Source organism: Patiria miniata, unplaced genomic scaffold, assembly GCF_015706575.1.
Source record: "Patiria miniata isolate m_02_andy unplaced genomic scaffold, ASM1570657v1 HiC_scaffold_3, whole genome shotgun sequence".
Lineage (NCBI taxonomy): Eukaryota > Metazoa > Echinodermata > Asteroidea > Valvatida > Asterinidae > Patiria > Patiria miniata.
This window is the reverse complement of record NW_024037069.1, coordinates 3,060,580-3,088,439: the sequence shown is the minus strand read 5'-3', so window position 1 is coordinate 3,088,439 and position 27,860 is coordinate 3,060,580. Positions and strand designations below refer to the sequence as shown.

General features: G+C 41.6%; 1 protein-coding gene across 1 annotated transcript; it reads left to right on the top strand.

The window, feature by feature from the left end:
- Window positions 1-21: 21 nt before the first annotated feature.
- LOC119738185 (scavenger receptor cysteine-rich domain-containing group B protein-like) lies at window positions 22-27,860 on the top strand. Its single transcript, XM_038212933.1, has 6 exons — window positions 22-139; window positions 2,250-2,449; window positions 3,793-3,934; window positions 10,967-11,296; window positions 12,087-12,395; window positions 27,754-27,860. The coding sequence occupies exons 1-6, from the start codon at window positions 22-24 to the stop codon at window positions 27,777-27,779; spliced, it is 1,125 nt and encodes a 374-aa protein (XP_038068861.1). The 3' UTR covers window positions 27,780-27,860.

Here is a 27,860-nt window from a genome sequence, read left to right as displayed (position 1 = left end):
GTCCAGAGGCGGGCCAGCAGGATGTGTCTGAAGGTTGCCAGGGGAACCGTAACGTACGAGGACAGACTTCATCAAGCCCTGAACTGGATGTCTTTGGAGAACAGACGAGCCAAGCAGTCCGTCACATATGTAGTGAAGTGTCTGTATGGACTTATTGACTGCCATTCTGTTTGTAGTAATATAACAGTAAACACTCGCCACCTAGATCATGTGATATTCAGCCAACAGTATGCCAGAACTCTTGCCCTCAAGAACTCCATCACCCATTCATTTCCACGCATCTGGAGCAACCTTCCATCTCATATTTAAGACTTGGTTATACTTGACTCTTTAAGTTCATTCAACAGAAGTCTGTCTGATCACTTCCAAGATCTCGGATAACTTTTCTATAGTGCTCACCTGATATGTATATTTATGTGTAAATCTCTAGTTTCTGCTTGTGTGTTTGTTTTTCAGCAGCATTTCATTTGTATGTTTTTGGGGGTGTTTGTTTGTTGGGTTGTTTTGGTTTGTTTGTTGGGGGGGGGGGTGTTGGGGGGTGTTTGTATTTTTGTTTTTTTGTTTTTTTTTCTTTTTTATTCTTTTTTTTCTCTTTTTTCTTCTTTTTTTCGTTTTTTTTTCCCCTTCATTTTCATTTCATTTATATATTTTTATTTTCATTTATATATTTTTATTTTCATTTATATATTTTTATTTGCATTGTATTCTATTTATTTTTTGTGTAGACATTTCGAGCATGGGTAGGCAGGCCTTAGGGCTACAGTGTTTAAGTACACTTTTGTTTACCCTGGCCGGTTTGAAATATTATATTGTTCTTGTTTTCTGTCCCTCTATCTCCTCTCCCCTGTCGAACTGTCCACCCTCCATTCCCCCCCCCCCCCCCCCTCCCACCAACCCATTCCTACTCGCATCAGTCTTCAGTCTTGTCAGGTCATTCTTTTCAATTATCATTTTTTGTTTACTTTCTGATTTTTATTTGCTTTGACATTGTACTTTTGTTCATTTGTTGGCCGAATGAATAATAATAATACTAATAATAATAACTCATTCCACATAGTCCTCCGTCCCTGATGATGCATTCCCAGTCCCGTCTATGCATAAATGTGCCACTGCGCGCCTAATAAGTTTGGCGTGTCTCTGCTTCGATGCGCATTCGCATTTTGGCGAAGACTGTACAGGAAACGCTTTATGATTGTGCCCATCACAGATATTGACAAGTTCCTCCAATCAGGCGATGAAAATTTACTGCAAGCACAGGTGCGACCCGATTATTTATCATATCGAAGTAAATGTTAGTTAGTATGTTTTCCTCAATGAAAAAAGGGCCAATCATGAGAACATTACCTCAAATTCCGAAACAAACAGTGAGTTAAGTGCGACTGTCGTTCCTTTCAAAATTAAATGGTTGTGTATTTCGTCGGTTGTAAAGAATATTGTCTTACGTTCTGGGTATTAAACTCGTCATTCATGGAAAATCCTGCCTCATTGCTAATTATGAAGCGTTCAAGAATCGTGTTGGCCTTGCGAGCAGCCTCTGGCAAAACCTCATTTTCCTCATTTAACCATCTAACAACTAACCCTGGGGGTCCGGGTCCCTCAGGATAAACAAAGAGTTGTACTCAGTCCTCCAGAACAGGAATGACTTAAAATAAAAACCAATTTACAAATTCCAATACAAAATATGTATTATTGCAGGCGCGGTTCTAGAGCCAATATTTTTTGGGGGGCTAGCAGGGTGGATCCAGAGTTTTTTTTCTTTCTTTTTTTTTCAGGGAGGCGTGCTGAAATGTAGACCGGTTATTTTCTCCGGTCACTTAGGCCTCCGAAAATCAATAAATGGGGGGGGGGGGGGGGGGGGGGGGGGGGGGGGGGGGGGGAGGGGGGGGCTGCTCGTGCCATATTTCCAATGCGGAGCGCTGATAAAATGCTACAATCAGGCACACTATATTAATTTAGTGTACAAATGCACCCTTCACACGACTATTTATTTGGGGGGAGACCGTTCGAATGTACGTCACATTCTTACATTTTGTTGAGGCAATTTGGTTTTTTTTAATGGATTTTTTTTTTGGGGGGGGGAGGGGGGTGGGGGGCTAGACAAAAGTGGGGGGGGGGATTACCCCCGTAGAACCGCCACTGTATTATTGTCATAATCACTCCGTAACGGTTGTACTTTCCTTAAGGAAACCCTGTAGAGTTTGGTTCTATATTATTTTGAATGCCATGGTCTTTTGTTTTATTCCCTACAGGTACTCGTTGGTGGATATGCCCGCGTGGAAAGCCCGAGGGTCAATGGATCCAGGTAGACCTCGGTCAGTACACGGCCATCACGGGGGTCATCGTACAGGGAGACAGTTCGAGTCATATCCGAACCTTTGCTGTAAACTACAGTAATACGGGCGAGTCGGATGATTGGCAGAAACTAACTGACAGAGGACAGACCGTACAGGTGAGCCTAGGATCCCGTCAAGATCGATTCTCTAGTTTTCACATTCCATATGGACAGTGAAAAAACACAAGGCTAATCGTACGGAATTTCGATCGCTCCAGGTTTAAATAAGTGAAGTATTGCTTTTTTGGTGATATTATCATAGCAAAAGTTTTGCGAAAGAACTCAATGTATTTATATGCTTTAACGCAATATTTTTGCGTTGAAAAAAAAAACTATCGAGTTAATTTGCAAAGCTATTGCGTTAATCTGTAAAAGTTTTATTGCTTTTAATAAATTTCGCGAAACTATTCCATCACGCCTATTTCGTTAACTGTTACAAAATATTGCGTCAATTCGCAAAACTATCGCGTTTATGCTAGTGCGTCATTTCGCAAACGTTTAGGCCCTAATTGCGTTAATTTGCAAAGGTAAGCCTATAAAGTATTATGTTAAATCGCAATTAAAAAAGAACACATTATTTTTATCTGTTAAACCTGAACCGATTGGGTCTCGTACTGGTTTGATGTCAAATTAAGTGTCGTTGTAAATTTAAACAAACCTTTGATCTGCACTTCCTTTGACTTAAGCTCGGGTCGCGATATCCGTTTACACTCAAGCACCGGCGGTGATTTCTTGTCAACATTGAGGGGGCAAGTAGCATACACATTCGTAAAGCGAGGGGGGGGGGGGGGGGGCTCGACGCCACCTAACTCTATGGGGAGCTTTTCAAACACGTATTTAATGGTACACGTATTCGCGTTTTACACCAAATTCTGCCAGTGTGTTTTCATTTACACGAAATGGGTGTGGAAGACCAATATCTTAGCGCTATTACACGTACCGAATAATATTGGAAGGATATAATATGTAACTGGTAATAATCTATATGCACTGTGATAAACTATGGGGGGCATCGCCATCACCGTCTTCCCCTGCAGCGCAAACATTATTTGGATCAACCCCACCCCCAGCGCCTCTCCCTCCCCCGGATCGACGCCAATGGTATCAAGGCGAATACATTGTTCATTATGTTTTCTTCACGTCGCGTACATCTCAGACTGAGAAACGGAAGTGACATAAGAATTATGGAAATTTGAACATAATTTCAAGAGTGAACCTTTCTAGAGTGAAACTTATATCATGTGATATTTTTTAATTGTCACAAGCAACTCTGAATCAGATCATCATTCACATCAATTGGACTTTCATGTAAAAAGGAGATAGCGCCAAAACACGTTTAGCATCTTCTTATATCGGCGCAGCTCGTCAGATAGCAAAGAAGCCCGACGTACGTATAACGAATATATGAGCTACCTGATTTTGCGTTGGTGGTGATTGTAAATCGTTATATTTTTTTCCAGTTGAATGGGGACAATGGTAGAGGAAAACCTGTGAATGTGACGTTCCCCGTGGTACTGATGGCAAGATTCCTCCGCATACTTCCACTCACATGGAGTAGCTCTTCTTATTATTGGCTAAGGTTCGAAGTGCTCGGATGTCGAGGTAATACAAATGTGCCCATCTAAACAATTTAAATCGCCGTAGAAAGGCAATGATTCCGCTAGTCATTTTGGTGTAAATGTTTTTTTTTTATGGTTAGATCAGTTTAGAGGTCTAGGCTTCTTCCAACGCTATAAGAACCAAATGCGGGCACTGACTTGAGTTTCATATTGTGATGAAAAATTATTAGAACCCTGAGGAAGTTGTATTAATACAAGTCATATCTATAATTATGCTGAACTCATACTGATGTCACAGTGAGTCCGATGCAGGCCGAATGATCATGCTAGTATTTGACTGGTTTGATTTTATTTTACGTCTGCACTACAAAAATTGAACACCGGTGGACCTTTAAAGATACCACCGGTGTGTAATATAACCCGTGAGGTTATATAGACAAAGTAAGACAGTAAGAGACGAAGTGGTACTTGGGATGATGTGGTTTATTCGGTTGGCTGTGACGCTCTCTGTCTGATTCCTAGATTCTACTGGGTTTTTATTCAGTAAATGAACATTCCAATCTTACAGCTATCTTACAGGTTTCTTGCCTTATTAGGAGTCGTTCAGTAACTATTGAATATTAATAATACAGAATTGAAGGTGTTTGGTCAACTTGTATCTGGGGGCAGGGCTAGGCAAATTAATAGAACAATCGGATTTCCTTATAAGTCTGTGGGCTGAATCACTGTGGCCTTCCGGTGCAGCCCAGCATCCACCCACGCGGACCTTGTGGCTAAACTGGCCATTCCTTAGATGTGTCTCATTACCAGGAAAGTGGTCCTGTTCCTTGAAGGTCAACGTATACAACTTAAACAGTAAATATAAAACATGATATTTTATCATGGTGATATGTGCCCTCCCCTCGAAGCTTAAGTCTCCGGACTTAAAATGGAACGTTCGGAACTTTAAAAATAAGGCATATTAGAAATCAACGATAACACTTATACATGACCTGAAGATGAGAAAAAGAAAAAGACAAGTATTAAATGGAAATGTATCGAAATGAATACAGGAAAACAAAATTGTATAACAAACAAGTCAATAAATGAGAATGAGTGTACAGGTAATGCAATCATGTCCATGGCCGGCATTAAAAGCATGAGGCAAAGAAAGGGAATTGAGGCAAACAATAAAAATAATACGAACTACAGAGTACAAATGGAATAATTGTAAGTACAGGAAAACTTTACACTAAATGATACATACTAGAAGTTAAAACACTTTAACTACAGAAAGCGGATAATAGCAATTTGCACTGAGAGAGAGCTAAATAATTCGGACATATGCCTATCGTCTGCGCTTATTCTGATATGTTTTGGACCGTTTGGTCTTACGGATGTGAAAGTCTTGGATTAACTCATCAGGAATATTGTCTTCGGGCTCCCAGGTTGTTTTGGTATATCCTTTCCACTTGACTTGATAATGCCGCTTACCATCTATTATGGCAGAGCGTCTGAGACTGTGTACGATAAACCAATCGCCACGACCTTGGTCATCAGTGTCCGGTGATTTAGTATCAGAGGGACGTTTGGGACTGCCCAAAACAACAGGTGGGGGTTGTGGCACGTGTTCGTTGGCAGATTGATTATCTTTAGAGTGGGGTGTATCCCCGACAGTGTCACTGATAGTGTCACTGTCCTCAAATTGGTCTGGACCGGCCTCAGTGTGGATGTCTAAGCTATCAGGAATGTGCACTGGTCTGTCTTGAGGGTCATGGTATTGCTTCAGCCGATTCGCGTGGACTGGGGACAACATAAGTTTGTTATCACTACATCGCCGAAGTTTGTAGGTGAAGTTATCGCGAGCCTCACAGATATAGTACGGACCTAGCCATTTGTGGCACATTTTGGGTGACAAGCCAACTTGACGTTTGGCACAGTAAAGCCATACTTTCTGTCCTTCTTGATAACTTGGGGTTTTGGATTTCTTATCAAACTGTTCTTTGTATTTGACTTGGGCCGCCTTGATGTTGTCTGCTGCAATTTTGCGCGTGGTGTCAAAGTTCTGCATGATACGCTCAAGCGTTCGATTAGTCTTTGCACGGGGTGCTCGCTGAGCATGGCGGTTAACCTTAACGCGTTGACAGGTTGTACATGACTTAACATAGGCTTCAATGTGTGAAAACATTCGGGGCCAAAAATACTTCTGGCGAATACTGTTGTATGTACGATCAATACCCTGGTGTCCACCCAGGACAGAGTCATGATATGCAAGGAGAATATCATTGTGTGAGCAAGTAGGAACAACCAACTGTTTGATTTGTCGATCAACTTGGTGGCCTTTGCCGCGTGGATAATAGTAATGGTACAATATACCGTCCTGTATGACATAATCTTGAATTTGGGCGACTATGCGTCTAGCAGCGTTCCCATCGGATGGCAAACTACCATTTTCTAAGTACTGAATGTACTGATTCAGGGAACTATCGCGTCGCTGGCGAGCTTGGATATCAACGGATTGATCTGTCAAACTGTCAGGGTTATCGATAGAACAGACTGTTTCTTTATCCGTGGCATAAGTCAATTTGTACTCGTACGTTTCACCCAGCGTTACGGAGTGACTGTTTTCCTGAGGCTGGTGCACAGTCTCAACTGGAATTGGGTCCTTATTCGCGGCTTGAACTTGAGAGGCAATGTCGTCATATTGTCGACGTGAAAGGGCATCAGCATTACCATGGGACGTGCCAGACTTATGAACAATATCAAAATCATACCCCTGAAGTAAGATAGACCATCGTCCCAATCGACCTACAGCATTGCGTATAGATCTGAGCCATTGCAAAGAAACGTGATCTGTGTGGACGCGAAACTTTCTGTTAGCAAGATACACCCGGTAAAACTGAATTCCTTGTACAACAGCTAGACCTTCTCTTTCGGTTATGGACCATTTTTGCTCGGCCTTTGTGAGCGCTCTCCCACCGTATTGAATGACAACCTCTTTACCGTTTTCGTCGGTTTGTGAGAGGATGTAACTGATGGCAAACCCACTAGCATCTGTAGCCAGAATAAACTCGCGATCAAAATTAGGATAGCCTAAGATCGGTGGAGAGACGAGCGCTTGCTTTAACTGGAGGAAAGCATTGTTGCAATCTTCTGTCCACACAAATGGCACGTCTTTCTGCAGGAGTTTGTTTAGGGGGGCTGCTATGGTGGCATAACCTTTCACAAATCTACGGTAATAGTTACATATCCCTAGAAATGCTCGAACTTCAGACGGGTCCTTAGGAACGGGGAAGGAGGTCATTACTGACGTTTTGGCTGGATCAGCCTTGATCCCTTGCTTCGATATGACATGCCCCAGATAGGTTACTTCTTTCGCAGCAAAGTGACACTTCTGTGGTTTCAACTTGAGATTCGCACGACGAAGGCGGTCAAAGACGGCATGCAGGTGCGTCAAATGCGTGTCAAAATCAGGAGAGAAAATGATGATGTCATCCACATATACAAGTGCAAATTTCCAAGTTAGACCCCGCAGCACCTGAGTCATGACCATTTGAAATGAAACTGGCGCATTCATGAGACCAAACGGAAGTTTCTTGAACTGGTAATTGCCACTATGTGATGCGAACGCAGTTTTCGCGCGGCTCCCCTGATCTAGAGGTATTTGCCAAAATCCTGACGCAAGATCAAGTACTGTGAATATCGTAGCATGGGATTCACCTATGGTATCATATACATCATCAGGTCGAGGTAGAGGGAAGGACATGGGTTTTGTGACTTGGTTAAGACGACGATAATCTACTGCAAAGCGAAAATCACCATTCTTCTTTTTCACAAGCACTACTGGGCTAGCCCAGGGCGACGTAGATGGTTCGATTATGTCAGCTTTTAGCATGTCTTGGATTTGTTTGTCGATTTCTGCCTTATGAACAGGTGAAGTGCGATAGAAACGCTGGTGGACAGGTTTTGCATCACCAGTGTCTATTCGGTGAAAGTGTGCATCAGTTGTACCCAAATCAGTTGAGTCTTTCGCGAATACTTCTTTGTGCTGAGCCAAAAATGTGACAAGTTTTTGCTTTTGATCTGCTGTTATATCTGAATCTGTCATAGTGATACCAAGCTCACTAAGGATATCAGGGGGGTCAACACCTTCAGTTACAGGTACGGTATTTTTGTGCAACACATTGCCTGTCTGTGTAGGCCTAGATGTCTCATTTCCGTCTACCTCAAAACTTTCAATACACATGTCCGTGGACAACGGTTCCCAAAAGCCAACTACTTGGTTACGCTTAATCTCTACATCACTGTCAGTGGGATTCATAAGCTGGTATACTGATTTACCCTGAACAGATTTAACAACACACTTTGCTCCTACTAATTGCTCATCATCATACAGAGATGGAACTGGCTCAATGATACCGTACTGGGCTTTAATGTTATTACACTGAACAGGAAGAACAGTCTGCGTTCTAGCTGGCAACGATACATTACACACTGCTCTGACAGTCACTTTCTTTGCCTCTTTACCTACTAAAGGAATCGAAGGTGCATTGGGGAACACTACGTGATTTTCCTCAAAAGATATCTTGGCCTTTTGCTCTTTCAAGAAGTCTACTCCAAGAATAATTTCATGGTTCATGGTTTCGAGGATGTAGAAAGGGTGTTCCAAACTTTGCTCCCCGATAAAAATCGGCAGGGCAACTTTGCCCACAACTTTTGTTATGTGGCCAGCGACACCGGAAATTAGGGGAACATCTGACTGACCCAATGGGAACTGATCTTGGGGGAAACACTGCGTGTATGTTTTTCTTGTCATGCACGAAATCAATGCCCCAGTGTCAACTAACGCAAATCGGGAGTCTGAGCCAATTCTGACTTGAACTAGATTGCTCCCGCCTGACATGGCAGAAACATTACTCAGGTGTGGAACTTTGGGTCTCGTCTCTAGTCATTGATTAGAAGGATGAATATCATTGATATTGTTTGGTCGGTTACGTTGGAAGCACACCCTAGCAAAATGACCTATCTTATGACAAAAGTTACATTCAATACCCCAGGCCGGACATGTTTGCCTACTTATACACTCACCTCCACATCCACGGCATGGGTACATCATGGGCGGCACCGCTGCTTGGGCTCGCTGCTGTCCTGGGCCTTGCTGCTGTCGGAAAACTTGGGTTTGCTGGGGGCGGAAGTGACGCTGTCCTAACTCGTATCCCCTGCTTGGTGGCTGTCGAGGAGATGGCTGTGTGGCCGCCGAAACTGTCGTCATCTGGTCTTTGAGGGAAGCGATCTGTTCAGACAGCTGCTTGATTGCTGAGTTCACGTTCACGTCAGTGGATGAGGTTGGTTCTTGCGCTGCAGCTGTGGACTGAGCGATTCTTGCTTGCGTTACCGCCTCATCCATGGTTTTTGGGTGAGATTTGATGACATGGGCTCTGAGGTTGGGCAGCAGTCCTCTTATGAATGCCTCCATTCTCTCTTCTTGGGAGCGCTTCAGCTGACAGCACAGTTTCTCAATGTCGCTCAGGTATTTTTCGACCGCTTCGTTGGGCTGTTGCTTCCTGTCGGCCAGCTCCGACAAACGAACCCATCGCATGCCTTCGTGAGGCTCGTATTTCTTGAGGAAAGCCTGTTTTAGTGCCGCAAAGGTGCCCGTTGTTGCATTCGGCAAGTCCCTGTACCAGTAACTGGCAGAACTGGCAAGGTAGAGGGGGAAATTGCTGGCTTGTTGCACAGCCGTCCATGCTTTTTGGAGAGCATACCTCTCGTACCGGTCGATCCATAACTCGGGGTCCTCCGAGTCGTACCCGGTGAACTTTGGTAGGATAGACTCGATGTGCGCTGTACAGGCCATGGCTGATGCAGATTGTTGTTTTGACTTCGATCGCGTGAGCATGAAAAACTCGATGTTGAGAGAGGTACCCGGATTCTCCACCAAATATAACCCGTGAGGTTATATAGACAAAGTAAGACAGTAAGAGACGAAGTGGTACTTGGGATGATGTGGTTTATTCGGTTGGCTGTGACGCTCTCTGTCTGATTCCTAGATTCTACTGGGTTTTTATTCAGTAAATGAACATTCCAATCTTACAGCTATCTTACAGGTTTCTTGCCTTATTAGGAGTCGTTCAGTAACTATTGAATATTAATAATACAGAATTGAAGGTGTTTGGTCAACTTGTATCTGGGGGCAGGGCTAGGCAAATTAATAGAACAATCGGATTTCCTTATAAGTCTGTGGGCTGAATCACTGTGGCCTTCCGGTGCAGCCCAGCATCCACCCACGCGGACCTTGTGGCTAAACTGGCCATTCCTTAGATGTGTCTCATTACCAGGAAAGTGGTCCTGTTCCTTGAAGGTCAACGTATACAACTTAAACAGTAAATATAAAACATGATATTTTATCATGGTGATAGTAATCTAACACCGCTGTTTTTGCAATGTGGGTTGCTTTGACCCTCATAAAAACTGTGTCAGTATCAAGGTTATGGAAGTTGGAGGGTTGGGAGTTGGGATGATGGTATTGTCGGCTGATATCACTTGATGGGTGTGTTTGTTCGGTTTTTTTTCGATTGATGACACGTGTTGGTCGAGCTCTGTTGCATTCTGACAATGCCCAGTACAAATCATATATGAAACGATGGGTTTGGATCACAAATTGGATATCCTTCATATTGCAAATTGAGTGGGGGATCTGAGTTGAGTTGCCTTTAATAAACAAAGACAAAGGAATTATCATTTTTGTCAGACAACAGTCATCAATGGAACGGGGAATACGTCTTGCCAGGCGATTTGAGCCATGAAACGGCACCTCAGATAGGGAAAGAAGTTAAAAGGAATGATATGTATTTACACAAGCATCTTGTGCCTGTTTTAGCGTTCCAATTATAGATTACATTATAAGATAACATTATATAGAAGTTGGTCGTATCACTCACAAAGATTTGGTTATTAACCTCAAAAAGAAATTGAAACTTACAAGACAATCATTATTATCGAGAGATTATGCCTACGTCTGATTGATGTTCAAAATCAGCAAACACTTGTGATTCCAGTACTAAGTCTGATAGAAACTAATTCCCAATCTCAACAGTTCCCAGCAGCGGCGCCATTCGATTGGTGGGCGGTGATGACAAATGGAGCGGCCAGGTGGAAATCTACCGCCATGATGCTTGGGGTGCAGTCTGCGATAGCAGTTGGGATATGAAGGACGCCACCACCGTTTGTCATCAGCTCGGCTTCATCGAGGCTCTGGAGGCTAAAACGGGGTTGTCCAGCCGAGAGAGTGACCGGCCGATCGTGATGAATCGAGTCGCCTGTACTGGAACTGAACGACGGCTGGCTGACTGTCCGTTTGTCTGTACCGGCTCTCAGCAATGCAACAGCTCAACTGTAGCAGGAGTCGTTTGTAAACCAAGACCTGGTAAGAAATACTCCGCCCTCTTTAGTTTCCATGTCATTCACATCCGACTTATTGCACACTAAGTAACTCCCGTATCATTATCATCTATCTCCAGCGTATTTGTAATATGGCGCCGTTCGCCGATATACAATTAAAGTCAATTAAATACCGGTACTCATCCCCAAAATACATACTTCAAACAAAGGTCCTTCCCAAAAAGTGAAGACATTAACTGAGCAAAGAAATCTCTGAACTCCAATGAAACATCTGAGAGAATTGTTATCATTTACACCCCCACAATATAGCTTTTCCCGACAAAGCATAGGAATCGCCTCCCAATGCTGATTATTTGGACCATAGATTCTTTAAATGAATGGCCAACTTGAGTTGCTCAGTATAGCATACGACTAATTCTTTTCACAAATAGAGTTGTGAGGTTGGGTTACCTATCCGTCCCTTCTTCATTACACCACTCCAAAGTGAAGGTGGCAGACTGTGACTCGTCGTGTTTTTTTTTTTTTTTTTTTTTTTTAATTTATTTAATTGAACAATGAAATTGACTGGAACGGAGTTTGAACATGCGACCTCCGGGTTGCCGTTCCTGTGCTCTACCGACTGAGCTTTCCAGCCCTGTGTTGGCAGCTCTCCATTTTGTCATTTATTTTGTTCAGGGGCGCTATAGTCAGAAGCCATCGCCCAATGTCACGATACTAACAACATTAGCAATTCTGCAAACCTAGTCAGCTTCGGCCTTCGTTGTTTATTCGAATATTTTTCTCTTGAATTAAGACAACCGTCTTATTATGATCAGATGTGGTTCGGTTGGTCGGCGGATCTCGCACCAGCGGCCGAGTGGAGATATACCGTGGCGGCAGCTGGGGAACCATCTGCGATAGCAATTGGAACGTCACCGATGCGGGGATCGTCTGCCGACAGCTCGGTTTTTCAGGCGCACTGGAGGCCAAGTCCGCTGCTCACTTCGGGCAGGGTAGCGGACCCGTCCATATGGACGGCGTGGCGTGCGAAGGATCCGAAGAGAAAATTACCGACTGCCCTTCCTACTGCTGGGAGGAGACAAGTTGTAGCCACTCTCACGATGCTGGAGTGATCTGTAGTGATGGTAAGCGAGCAATGAGGGCAGTGTAACGAAATCTACACCACCTTGTCAAGGATTCAAATCATCATAGAAAATACTCCGCGTATTCCTATTATTAGAAAGATGGAATTGTTTTAGCGTCATGCAAGAACGAGTGCTCCATTCAATTTGATAGTAACGATTTGTATTGTGCAACCGTATACCTTGACTCAAATGATAAAAAGCTGAAATAGTACAATGTGTTGAAACTATTAGTTGCCTAGCAATAATCGGTTGATACCTTAATCAATATTTGCAAGGGTTTCTTGAAAATATCTCACGATTCTTAATTTCGTATATTCCTGATTAGATTTTATCTAGAACACATTTTTTTTAAATGAAAGCTGTTTTGTTTTCAGTTTTCTTCAACAACCTAAGATGCAAACTTGTTGTTCTTCGCTTTTGTATTACTGCAGGAAACACCGTAGCAACCAACAAGTGACGAAAGCTAAACCCTTCAGGCAACCAAGAAGGATAGGAGACCAACCATATTCTCATACACACTTATCTCCTTTTTTTAAAGGAATAATATTTGTTTCATGGTATTTCGGACCATCAAAGCGCCCCTCGTGAACTGCTGGTCGACTTCTTCTATAGTCACGTGACTGGCCTGGGCCTATAACCCGTGCATGCTGTAAAAAAAAATATATGGAGAGTGGTAACTCGCTTCTCTTGGCATTGTACAGTATATTAGCGACTGCGCAATCTATGACACCAGTCTTTGTTAACAGTGCATACTGGCTAGATGTTTTGAGTCAGAGGCAGAAGCTTTCTTGTTGTCAATGTATGTTTGTGTGCAGCATATACAATGCGCATAAAAAGCATGCAACAATCATAGTGGCTTTGTTTGTTTTAAATATATATATATATATACAAAATGATCATAAGAAAACACCAAAAGACTACACAAAAGACCACCCCAAAAACGGAACAGGAGTGGAATCGATAATCAATTATATTGCATCCATTTTGGACAATTTCAAAGTCAGCTACTCATAGAAGAATGAGTCCATTGATATAAATACGTTCAAATGAAATTGGGGAACGAAAAGTTAAAGCACAGAGGATAAGCAGTGAGGGTGAAAATTGTGGACTTTCTTATACTCTGATACACCGATAAACTTTAAGTGTTATTTCAGGAAAAAGCTACGATGTTGCGTACGAGGTAGAATACGTGATGGTGAAGAAACTTTGTCAAATACTATGGTTGATAAACTTAATAATTGTTGTGTTATTGTGCCATGTATAATATTTGCCATAATCTTATATTAGAATAAACCTGTCTTTTTATCTAGAAGTAATATTTATTAGATTTTCATTTACTTTATAACTGCACTTGTTATAGACCTAGTACTTGATTATCATATTACCAAAAATAAAAAGAAAAATAATTAACTGGACACAATTAAGAGGCCTCCTTGCCTTGTCATAGTCGGGCCCCCAGGTGGATTCTTATAATGTTTTTTTTTACGATTCATTAGTTGAAATGCTTGTCTTGTTTTATAATATTGATTATTTACTTCCTTTTAATGCAATAAACGTACGTGAATACAGTATACAAATTTTGACTTTGGGGTCTCTATGAACTATTGAACTATTTGGGTCAGTCAGTGGGTCAGTCAGTGGGTTAGGTACAAAGAAGACCGTAGTCAGGCCCTCTGGGACCAGCAGAGTAAGTTGTGGGACCAAGGTGAGACTTATGCAAGTCTTTTTCACATGTGAGAGACAGTGAGTCAAGCACACAGAAGATTGTAGGTTGGCCCCTCGGGGACTACAAAAAGGACCAAAATTCATTGATTACCAATGTTTTTAAATCGGTTGCCATCCCAACCATGACCATCGCACAGAATTGCTTTTGATACCATATTCATTGACCCCAGATAAACGTTACATGAAAAGTCACCCAATTTCATGTCCGACAAAATGTATCTCGTAAAAACGAACTTTGGGAAAAATGAATCTCATAAAAACGAACTTCGACAAAATGTATCTCGTAAAAACGAACTTCGAAAAAATATATCTCATAAAAACGAACTTCGACAAAATGTATCTCGTAAAAACGAACTTTGGGAAAAATGTATCTCATAAAAACGAACTTCGACAAAATGTATCTCGTAAAAACGAACTTTGGGAAAAATGTATCTCATAAAAACGAACTTCGACAAAATGTATCTCATAAAAACGAACTTCGACAAAATGTATCTCGTAAAAACGAACTTTGGGAAAAATGTATCTCATAAAAACGAATTTCGACAAAATGTATCTCGTAAAAACGAACTTTGGGAAAAATATATCTCGTAAAAACGAACTTGGACAAAATATATACTTGATGGCACTACAGGGCTTTCGTATGTGCCTGATACAAGCTATGCTTTCAATGTTTTGCCACCTCTAGTGGCCTTTATATCCTGTTCAATACTTATATTATTTTCCATTTCTGTCATGAACAGAACATAAATGTGTTTGAATTGAATTGAATAAAGGGGGCAACTGATCTGGGGCCTACTTACTGCTCTGCAACCACATGGAGTTTATACCTCTGGTTCTTTTCAGAACCATTCTCTTAGTTGAGAAATTATTCGCACATGGTGTTTCCGCAAACCTTTCATTATTTAGTATCTTCACCATGCAAAGCCTCAAATCTTACTCAACCACATGTTGCTGCATTCACTGCCAGATATGTTTGATATATTGCCCAGAACATTTCAAGGTTAAGTCTGTTTTGGATGAACGTCTTGAACATGGATGTTAGTTACAGGCTCGTCATAAATGAGGGAAACTATGAACCTGAAAGCCAGTGTCAAAACATATCCGTCATAAGGAAATGAATGTCAAGGCCGGGACTTGTTTTCGGCTCCGCCCTAGCTCCCTACGTGAGCAATTTGGTGCATTGGTACTCTACGCAGCAATGTCACTACCCGATGTTTGATATATTGCCCAGACAATGTCAGAGGTTAAGTTTGTTTTGGATGATCGAACGTCTTGAACATGCATGTTAGTTACAGGCTCGTCATACATGAGGGTAACTATGAACCAGAAAGCCAGTGTCAAAACATATCCGTCACAAGGAAATGAATGTTTGAAGCCGGGATTTGATTTTTGCCCTAGCTCCCTACGTGAGCAATTTGGTGCATTGGTACTCTACACGGCAATGTCACTACCAGATGTTTGATATATTGCCCAGACAATGTCAGAGGTTAAGTCTATTTTGGATGAACGTCTTGAACATGCATGTTCGTTACAGGATCGTCATACATAGGGTAACTGTGAGCCAGTGTCAAAACACATGCGTCACAAGGAAATGAATGTACCTTTTGCGTAAGATCCTTGAACTTTTTAGTTGCTGGCTCGTCTTAATGTGCGCGTTTGATCTAGTGCCAGAACACAAGAAAATGAAGAAATGACTTCCAATGTTCACCCATTTGACCATGCCATATTGGTCCCGCCCAGTCCTGCCGCACATCAATGGATCATAATGTTGTATAACACATTGATAACTTTCCTTATCAGGTTGTTCTGTAGTATATTTATTCAGTTTTAATGAAATTAGGTCGCAGGTTCAACCCTGCTCAAGTTAGTTTCTGTGTCCAACTTTGAAAAACCATTATGATTATAACAAAACGAATAGATTTCACTGTGTGACCAGATTTTTTTTAAAGTTAAATCGTCCCTATAGTCAGGTTTCTATAGGACTGACTTATACTTGTCATGGCGATTCTGTGCAACTGAGTGATAATTGATGAAACATTTGGATTCGTAATCCATTAGCGGATCTAGAGGGGGTTGGGGCTTGCAATACCCCACCCTCCACCCCACCCCAACCGCTAGCCGCTGACTAATGTTGATACTAGTAAAATGGAGTCAAAATAATGAATGGAATGCTAAAGTTACTGAACAGCCTTAGAATGCAGGATCGTAGATTTTAATATTGAGAAATCGTTCGACGTTCGTAGAATGTTAAAAAAAGGTACTTGTTGCGAAATATCGGGGAAGGGGATGGTAAGTGCCACCGTAACCCCCCCCCCCCCCGCAGGATTCTACGCCCTCGCTTAACCCAAGTCGGAAGTCCCCGATATAGCTTCTCAGCAACACAAATAGACCCACGTAGACAACGTCTCGGGGGATTTGTTCCATGAAAGCCAGACGGATTATATATCTGCTCAGCTAGCGGCACCTGTTAACCCCGACACATCATGCCCAGCACCATGATATATAAACCGATTACCAACCTCCGTCGGTTCATACTCGGCTCCAGCTGATCTCTCCCAATAAGACGTTTGTATAACTTTCTTTCACCGTATTCGAAAACAATGTCTTACTCTGCATCAAATCTGCTGGTGTTGGCGGCCACGCTAATCACCATCACTGCGCCCTCACGTAAGTTTGAAACTGAATTGAATGTTTCGTTGTCAACTGTAATTTTACAGATTATTTTCTATTGTAGACCAAAAATAAAACACAGCACATGGAAACCTGTAAGCAGGCAACTGATTTCCATAGCTGAAACTTTGTATTTCTGTGGTTTACAGTTACAAGCGTCACCATCCAAGCACAAAACGTGTGCACACGTAACAATACATCTATTTTTTGAGTTGAACATTGAAAATAACTGGGACGGTACATTTTAAAAACATTGTCGTCATGTTAGTTTTCATTTCATAGTTTATTTGTATTGAATATAGTTTTGTCAGTTGATGCCTCATCATTTTTACTACTGTATCCGTATAGTTTTCGTACATCATAAACGAATCTACTGGATTCAGCGCTATCAGAATGCCCAAACCGTTGCCTGAAATCACGAGACGCATGTTGCGCCTATCATTTGTCTGTCAATGTTTATTCCATTTAAAAAGAATGAAAATTGGAATATTTCAATTTTGGATTTGTATTTTAGAATTATGCTCAGCCCATCCTGTAGTGCAAGATGTGACGTCACAAGACCAGGCAAGGAGCTCAAGCATATCAGGTAAATAAGCACTTGAAACTGCTGATGTTTAATTGTAAAATGTAATGTATTGTTTGCACCCCTATGTTTGCCGTGCGGCGATCCGATGGTGTGTTTGGGGGGGGGTGTCATAATTCTTTAAACGAAGGGACACCTGCGGTAACATTTATTAACACTGTATGATAAATGGCACATTGTATCAAACTCATACGATCTTTACAAAATATGAAGCTATTCCATGTCTTTATGTAGTCTTGATTTTCTGTCTGAATTGGATGGGGACAAAAGGAATTGAACAAAGGATAAAGGCCATCTGGCATTTATTAAAAAAAACATCAAATCTTATTTCCAACAAGATAAGGCGAACCTAGTAAAGATGAGCCAAGAACGCATGACATTCTCGTTATTCGATTCAGAATGGCTATGCACTGGAATTCCCTTCATTCAGCCAATCGATCCCGTTAGCTCGTTGGTCGAGTGGTAAGACATCTGCACTAGAAAGCAGGAGGTCGTGGGTTCGAGTCCCACCCGAGTGATTTTTCCAACTTTCACTCGGGAGGTAACACACTGAGTATACAGTGTTTAAACCCTCGGTGAGGGGGCAAAACCTAATTTGATTTATAAACCCCGACGCAAAAAATGCCATCTTATAATAGTTTATGCGATACCCGCTGCTATATACATCAGATTCGAACCAGCCAATCGATCCCGTTAGCTCGGTGGTCGAGTGGTAAGACATCTGCACTAGAAAGCAGGAGGTCGTGGGTTGAGTCCCACCCGAGTGATTTTTTCCAACTTACACTCGGGAGGTAACACACTGAGTATACAGCGTTTAAACGTCGGTGAAGGGCAAAACCTAATTTGATTCATTCATGTGATGAGCACAATGGGCCGGATTTAGACCATTCATTGGCGTTACACGGTGTAATCATACTTCAACATTTTTGGCTAAGGTGAGACTTAAGCAAGTCTAATTCACGAGAGACGGTCAGTCAGTCAGTCAGTCGGGGAGTCAGGGGGGGAGGCAGTCAGTCAGTCAGTCAGTCAGTCAGGTACAAAGAGGACTATAGGCTGGCCCCTGAGGGACCAGCACAAACTTAGACACTTCTAACACCAATTTTTTTCGTCGGCAGGACTTGATGGGGGTGTTTTTTTCCGGTGACTTTTTTCAGTTGTTAAAACTGGGCTTATTTAGGTGAAAAATCTTGATTGAGGTATTTAACGACTGAAACTATTTTAGAATAATCCTTCATTCCTTCATCGCCGACGGTGATCGTCACCACTGCTCGTTTGACATTCTTTTACATCCCTTTTCACCCTAAGAGCCAATTTAATGGAACGGTTGAACGCAATCGTTGAGAATGCACCTTTGTGTCCTGTATAACTTGTTTGTCAAGTTTCATAGTATATTGCTATTTGCAAGGTTTTTTATGCTATGTGCATTTCCATAATGAGCAAAACTGTGATTCCATTCTAAGTAGAAACTTCGATGTTAAAACTGCTGCAGAAAAGAAAAGTTGCCAGATTTTTGGGGGTTGTCGTAAATATTTTAAACATTAATTCAATCAGCAAATGTGTGGGTTTGTAAATTGAACGAAAAACCCCTAACTGCACTTTACACACATTTTAAACTAAAACATTTGTTTCGTGGTTTTCTTGCAGTTCAGAAAAAGTTGCTCAAAATGAATGTTATAATTACATGCAATGGTCCCTTGAAAAATCGCCCAAACATTTTTCATTGTCAAGCAAACATGGAATGAAAGATACAATATCTTGTATCCGATATATTTTGTGTCATTTCAGGTCTTTCGTATACGAGTTCTCCACTGGGGATGGCCAGTGGGGCCATCCCTGATTCCAGCCTGACGGCGTCAGGCTCATACAGCTCAACTTATCTCCCAAGCAAGGCCCGACTGAATAGTAAGTCTCATTGATTGCTACTCAGTCTCTCATTGCAATAGTCTGCAACTGTTGCTTAATTTGTGTTTTTCCCTCTTTTTTGTGATTTAAGACATTGGAATTGTATAAGCCCGACTCTAAAAACAACTAGAAACTTGTAAAAAAATAAATACTAATTAACGATGCCTTTCGAATGTTTTAATTATGGATTCCATTCTTGGTCAATATGACCAGCCCCTTTTCTTTCTCAAGGCTTTAGGATCATTTGCTTTTCATGCATTGTTCGTTTCCAATAATAACACCTCTCAAATTCTAAAGATGAATGTTCAAAGTTTAACCTAGCCTGTTGAAGCTTAAGCTAATTTTTCGCGAAAACATTGAAAAACCATATGCAAGCTTTTGATCACGAAACACGATTTCGACCGTAGTACTCTGTATTTCCAAAAATCATGCAGTCAATTGACTGATCGTTGGAAATCACCTATATTTCTTGATTTCTTCGCAATGACAGCAAGCCAGACGAAATAACATCACGGGGTGGTTAGTACCCTACGCTCTTCAATCCAAAAATAAGTGATAATAATTCGGTAGGTTACTTCTGAGATACATGCAAATGATCCTACATGTCTTTAACCCAAAAATGTCCTTTTGTCTAAGTTTCTAGATATATAGAAGTCTGCCAAAAAAAACTCCATGGATTCCTGATAATCTCCGCAAGACAGCTCACTTTTTACAATATTTATTTGAACTAGGCCTATTGATTGAACCATGTACTCCTGGAGAGCTTGAATAATCTGAAACTGTTCTTGAAATTGAAACAAAAAGATGCATGGAAGTGATTCTGTGTGAGCACGCCACGCCGCATGTATATGACAATTTCCCGTTACATTAATGCAGCAGAAATCATGCTACAGTCAGACCGCGTATCCTGTATTCACGTGCTTATGTAAATCCCAGCGATTTAGGGCGATTTATCTCACTCTTTTTTTTTGGGGGGGGGGGCTGGGATGGGCGATAGGGTTATCCCGAAAATAGTGGATGCATTCACCATAAACTTGACCCCCACCCAAAAAAATATAAAAAAAATAACTAAATAAATAAATCGATTCAATGAATCACTCTGTCCGTGTTACCATTATGTCATCGCATTTACTTGTTTTGTAACATAGTGTCCTCATGCCCTAGCTTGGAAGAAACAATCGATGCTGGTTTACTGTCGTTTAAACAAAATCAACATCACTAACTCAGTGTCGGCTGCGAATTTCCGACACTTTGATTCTCCAGGGTTCGCAAAAAACGGAATAGTTATAAAAACCATGATTGTAAATTATCTTTAAATGACAAGAATACAAAATGGTATTGGTAGTTGCGCCAGTACACGGGCCTTAATTTGATGCCTGTTGCAAGCCATTTCTGTTTCACATGACTGAGTAATCTTTGTTTATAGTGAGGGACCCGAAGTGTCAATTGTTACATGTTAAGGAAATGAAAAGTAGTAACAAAAAAAACCCCTTGATTTCACACATTTAGGCCTTATTTACAATAAAGTTATATTTCACATTATGTCAACACCTACTTTGCATCTTTTTTTGTAGCCACATTGTTCATGCCCACACAATAATTTGACTGTGTGTATTGATCAACTCATTCCACATAGTCCTCCATCCCTGATGATGCATTCCCAGGCCCGTCTATGGATAATGTGCCACTGTGCGACTTACAAGTTGTTAATTTTGGCGTGTTTCTGCTTCGATGCGCATTCGCATTTTGACGAAAACTGAACAGACAGCATCTTCAACACCCGGTCCTAAAAAGAAATCACAGGGTGTTAGGTAAGGGAAGCATGCATGGGGGCCACTCGATGTCTTGATTAAGCGCCGATGCGTTGGAGCACTATCTTGTGCCCACCGCAGATACTGAAAGTTCCTCTAATCAGACTATGGAAATTTGCTGCAAGGTACTACCTGATTATTTACTTGATGTTTTCCTCTGTGAAAAAGGGGTCAATCATGAGACCATTACCACACATACTTATACAAACATTAAGTTTAGTGCGACTGTCGTTCCTTTCCAATTAAACAGTTGTGTATTTCGTCGGTTGTGGAGAAGATTGTCTTACGTTCTGGGTATTAACCTCGTCATTCATGGAAAATCCTGCCTCGTCGCTATGAAGCGTTCAAGAATCGTGTTGGTCTTGCGAGCAGTCACCGGCAAAACCTCATTCTCCTCATTTAACGTGTAACAATTAACAATTGGGATCCCTCAGGATAAACAAAGAGTTACTCAGTTATTAAGAACAGGAATGACATCAAATCAAAGCCCGTGTACTGGCGCAAGTTACAATACAAATGTTTATTATTATCATAATCACAGTTTTCCTAACTGTTGTAGTTTTATTACGGAAACCCTGTAGGATTTGGTTCTATATTATTTTGAATGCCATGGTCTTTTGTTGTATTCCCCACAGGTACTGGTTGGTGGGTATGCCCGCGTGGAAAGCTCGAGGGTCAATGGATCCAGGTAGACCTCGGTCAGTACACGGCCATCACGGGGGTCATCGTACAGGGACATCCGGGAAGCCATTACATCCGAACCTTTGCTGTAAACTACAGTAATACGGGCGAGTCCAATGATTGGCAGAAACTAACTGACAGAGGAGAGACCGTACAGGTGAATCTATGATCCCGTGTGGATCTTGTTATAATAGCATTCTCTATAATCAGAAGGCAAATCGTATGTGGAAGCCCAATCATCGTGCCAAGATTAACAAATGCATGTTTAAATTATAAAATGACGCAACAGTTTCGTCAATTAACGCATGCATTTTGCTGGTTTGTGAAAAGTTAAATAGGCATTTGAAAGATGCCACGACGATTGGAAGTTGAACCAAGACGTTTGCGTCACCGTTTAAAAAAAAAACGATTGATGAGGCCCCAAAAAGTCTCCGGTTTCTGGTATGGAGCTTGCCCAAAAAGTGGTGCGGCGACGCGTTTTTTTTTGTTTTTACTTGTTTTTTGGCTTCAAAATTAATGTCGGCTGATGACTGCAAATGGTGCCCGACTAAACTTAGTGCAAATATATGGGAGTCCAGAGAGGCCACATAAGCTTATTCTCAATCATAACCCCATCTAAAACACGTTAAAATTGTGCAGCAGCAGGATTCCAGTAAAACCAGTGAGTTTGGCGGTTTTGAGACATTATCTTTTAATGAAAAAAAAACCTGTTTTATGTTGCCGACGCGCACGGCGACGCGCGCGCATACCAGAAAACGGAGACTTTTTTTTTTGGCCTAACAAACAACGTTAGAAAACGTTGAGCGAATATCTAGTGCTATGTCTTCACGATTTCAAAAAAAGTCCTACTTCTGATCTTATTCAACTCTACTGGTTATCATATAAGCAAGGCGTGACAATTTTATGGAGCGAGTTTTATCAGCTTTGTAAAATTTAAATACCATACGAACAAAAATATTTACTTTCAGAATGTTGATACAGCGCTGGAGACGGTGGCAGGAGGCGCGTGCTGCGGCCGAAAGCTTCTGAAGGAATGCAGGATCACCCCTGATGTCATTGCACACCTCCTCAATCCTTCAGAAGCTTTCGGTTGCAGCACGCACCTTCCGCCACCGTCTGCAGCACTGTAACGACATGGAGGCCGCCAAGTCCATAGTGGCAGATTCTGAAAGTATGGCTTTTCAAGCTGTCTAACGCTTGTCGCCTGCAATGCAACCATTACTACAATGGTCACGGTAGCCGATCAGGGGAAAATTGGATGATCTTTGACGTCACACAATTGGAACTTATAGATAACAGGTAAAAATCCGTAGCAATGGGATACTAGACTCTAAAAACTTTTTCGAAACATGTTTAGAAGCTAAACATTACGTGTCTTATTCTTAGACACCTATGTTCAATCCGCGATAAACGCTATCCATCAATGCTCTGTAGGGATCCACCTCAAGCGCGAGCCTTGGGTAAGGCTGAACAGCCTCCGCACAGGGTGGGGAAAGACCCGCTCCTTCCTAAACCGGATCGGTGCTTGTGACGATGACACCTGCCCTTGTGGGTTACCACAGACCATAGAACACATCATGCAAGCCTGCCCAATCTTCAAGGCCCCTCACGGTCCCACCGGCCTGATTGAGCTAGAGGAAGATACAGCCAAGTGGCTGCCGCGAAGAATTGGTAATTCCCGTGCGATTTAGCTATGGAAGCATCATACGAACGACGACGAATGCTTTAAACATGCTTAGTATGTAGACATGTTAGACACGTTTACAAACTGAGAGCAAGAAAGTGTTTAGAAAAGTGCTCAATTGCTAAACAGTGTTTCTGCAGTGTACATGTCCCTCGCCTCGTGATTCCCACCCATGCCCTCATTGTCAAGTCCTTGCATTGTTCATTATTTTGCTGGTCCCAGAATGAACAGCCGATAGTCCTATTTTTACCTCACTGACTGACTGACTGTCACTTGTGAATTACACTTGCATAAGTCTCACTCACGCCCGCAACAGACTGTGACTATACGATGACTACGTAGACACCTTAAACCAAATTTGATCTAGGATCAGCTTTATTAAGCTCGTTTAATACTGTTTCTTCACGCCTACAACTCAAACTTGGAAGAGGAAGTGACATTAGACCAATTCCTTAAAAATTGTATCAAGTGACTTTGTTCCAACATCAAATGTCATTCTGAAATAGATCCTCGTTCTACCAAGGTCTCAGATCCATGTACATCCAAGGTATCAGATCCATATACATTGTTTGTTGTTGACATTCATGTTATATGGATATAGTGCCGCCAAAAATTGTTTGGCATCTATATTGTATTGGGCCAGGTTTTTATATAGTAAAGAAGCCAGATGTAACGAAATCTCTGAATTACCGATACAAAATATGTGCATTTCGTTGTTTTTTTTTTTCAGTTGAATGGGCACAATGGTAATAACCAACCTGTGAATGTGACGTTCCCCGTGGTACTGATGGCAAGATTCCTCCGCATACTTCCACTCACATGGACTAGCACAGATCATTATTATCTGAGATTTGAAGTGCTCGGATGTCGAGGTAATGTGGGCCAATTTAAAAAGGCTAAATGACGTCACATGTAGAAAGGCGATGATACCACTTGTCATTTGGTGCAAATGTTGCAAATAAATGGGTTAGATTTAAAGGTCTTGGGAAATTCTAACACAGTAATAACCAATTGCGAGCACTGACTTGCGATTCATGTTTTGATGAGCAGTTAAAGAACCCGGATGAAGTTGTATTAATACAATTCATATCTATAGTTATGTTGAACTCATTCAGTGTAACATTGATGCAGATGCAGGCCGAACGATCATGCTGGTATTTGACTGTTTTCTTTAAGTTATTTCAGGTTGTCTACACTGTAAAAAGGTACGGTGTGAATATTTAACACCAGTGGTCCTACAAAGATACCATCGGTGTTAAATCTAACACCGTTGCTTTTGCATAGTGTCGGTTGCTTTGATCCTCATAAACCTGTGTCAGTATGATACTATTCAGGTCATAGAAGTTGGAGGGTTGGGAGTTGGGATGATGGTGTTGTCGGCTGATATCACTTGCTGGGTGTGTTTATTCGTTTCTTTTCTGATTGATAACTCGTGTTGGTCCAGCTCTGTTGCATTCTGACAATGCCCAGTACAAATCATATATGAAACGATGGGTTTGGATCACAAATTGGATAATGACCTTCATATGGCAAATTGAGTGGGGGATCTAAGTTGAGTTGCCTGGATGTAGACAAAGGAATTATCATTACAATGTTTTTACATGATGAGAATAAATATATTTAATTGAATTGAAATTAAATTGTCAAACAACAATTATCAATGGAAGGAGGAATACGTGTTGATTGGTGATTTGAGCCATAAAATGGCACCTCAAATAGTGAAAGAATTAGTTACAGGACTGATATATAATTGCACAAGCATCTTGTGCTTGTTTTTGCGTTCAAATCATAGATTAGCTTATAGAAGCTGGTCGTATCACTCACAAACATTCTGTCAAGAAGTGAGCCTCATGAAAGAGTGTGAAACTTACAAGACTTATTGTTATCGAGAGTTAGACCTACGTTTAATTGTTGTTCAAAATCGGAACACACAAGTCATTCAATAACTAATTCTGAAAGAAAACTACTTCTCGATCTCAACAGTCACTAGCGGCATGATTCGATTGGTGGGCGGTGAGGACAAATGGAGCGGTCAAGTGGAAATCTACCGCCATGATGATTGGGGTGCAGTCTGTGATAGCGGTTGGGATATGAAGGACGCCACCACCGTTTGTCATCAGCTCGGCTTCATCGAGGCTCTGGAGGCTAAAACAGGGTTGTCCAGCCGAGAGAGTGACCGGCCGATCGTGATGAATCGAGTCGCCTGTACTGGAACTGAACGACGGCTGGCTGACTGTCCGTTTGTCTGTACCGGCTCTCAGCAATGCAGCAGCTCAACTGTAGCAGGAGTCGTTTGTAAACCAAGACCTGGTAAGAAATACTCCGCCCTCTTTAGTTTCCGTGACATGTCATTCACATCCGACTTTGTGTCTTAAACCTTAGCTTATTACACAAGTGAATTTTGTGTTATCAAATCATCTCCATGTATTTATGATAATTCAGCGTTCTCTGATGATAACAGTCACTTAAGGAGGTACTCAACCCCAAAACACTTCAAACAAAATCCCTTAAGTTAAGTACAGGAAAAATATACCGATGGACTAAATGATAAAAATCTGAAATGATTATTGTTATCTCTTACACCCACTAAATAGGCATTCAAAAATAGGAATTCAAAACCTTACTTGTGCCTTCCTATAATGATTATTTGGACCATAGATTCTTATAAGGTTGAGTTCCCCTTGCTCTTTAACATATTATATATTTTGTTCTATTAATACATTTTCAACTGGTATGTTTTATTCCAACCAAAACTTTCCCTTTTAACTTTTCGGAAGTCTGAAATCCTATGAAAAAAAAAGTTTTACTTTTGGCGCAAACGGATCCACTTTGCGAGCAGACTGGCTCCCGGTCCGTACATTATCGATACTAATAAGCCTCTGTACTAATGCCTCTGCATTTTCCTATGGAGCCAGTGGGGACCCACGGTCCACTATTAAAGAACCATAGGAAAGCACACATATAAACAAAGTGTGACGTCATTAGTACAGATGCTTATTATGGGACGGGGACCAGCCTACCCGCGAGGATAGAATTATTGTCTGGAAGCAAATAGTTCGAAACTGTAAAGTAATAATTATTCAACAACTAAACGGGCTAATATTTCGCTCAATGTTTCATTCAAAAGTGAATAACCTTCGTATTGCTATAGAAACATAGCAATAACTTAGAACATGAATCTGTTTTTCTAGATAAAACTCATAAATAGCACGAGGAACGAATCTTTAATATAGGCCCTTTTGATGTCCTGGGTAGGCCTATGGGTTCTTTGGGGCACTGTCACTGACAGACAGGTAATTTGATTCTGATCGCTACGTGACATATTGTTATCAGCCTGTATTTCCAGCTGATGAGGGGATTGGGAGGTCTACTAACCATGAGGGCGGGCTACCTATCCGTCCCTTTTCTATTATACCACTCCACAGTGTAGGCGTCAGACTGTAACTCGTCTTGTTTTCTAAATTGAGATGATGTCTTTATTGTGAAATGATCAGATGAGCTTCGGTTGGTCGGCGGATCTCGCACTAGCGGCCGAGTGGAGATATACCGTGGCGGCAGCTGGGGCACCATCTGTGATTCCAATTGGAACGAGACGGATGCGGGGATCGTCTGCCGCCAGCTTGGTTTTTCAGGCGCACTGGAGGCCAAGTCCGCTGCCCACTTCGGGCAGGGTAGCGGACCCGTCCATATGGACGGCGTGGCGTGCGAAGGATCCGAAGAGAAAATTACCGACTGCCCTTCCTATTGCTGGGAGGAAACAAATTGTAGCCACTCTCACGATGCTGGAGTGATCTGTAGTGACGGTAAGCGAACAATGAGGGCAGTGTAACACAACCTATACCACCTTGTCAAGGATTCAATATAATCATCATAGAACTCCGCGTGTTCTTATTATTAGAAAGATGGATTCTGTTCTAGCGTGATGCAAGAACTAACACTCCATCCAATTTGATAGTAAAATTTATGATTGTGCATTCATTCAAATGATCAAAATATGAAGTAGCACAAATGTGTGTTTAAGTTATTGGTGGCCTAGCAATAATCGGGTGATGCCAAATCAATCTTTGTATGGGTTTCATGAGAAAGTTCCGATTCTCAGTTTAATTTACGCCTGCGCATCTGGAAATCGTTGCAAGATAATTTTAAATGACTTCTGTGCTTAGACCGCCTTATGTTTATAGATCAAGGTTCCCGTTTAGATTTTATCTAGAATTTTTTTCATTGAACATTGTTTTGCTTTTCTAGTTTTCTTCAACAACCTAAGATGCAAACTGTTTGTTCTTCGCTGTTGTATTACTGCAGGAAACACCGTAACAACCAACAAGTGACGAAAGCTAAACCGCTCCAGCAACCAGGAAGGATAGGAGACCACACATCATCATACACACTCATCTCCTTGTAAATGGACA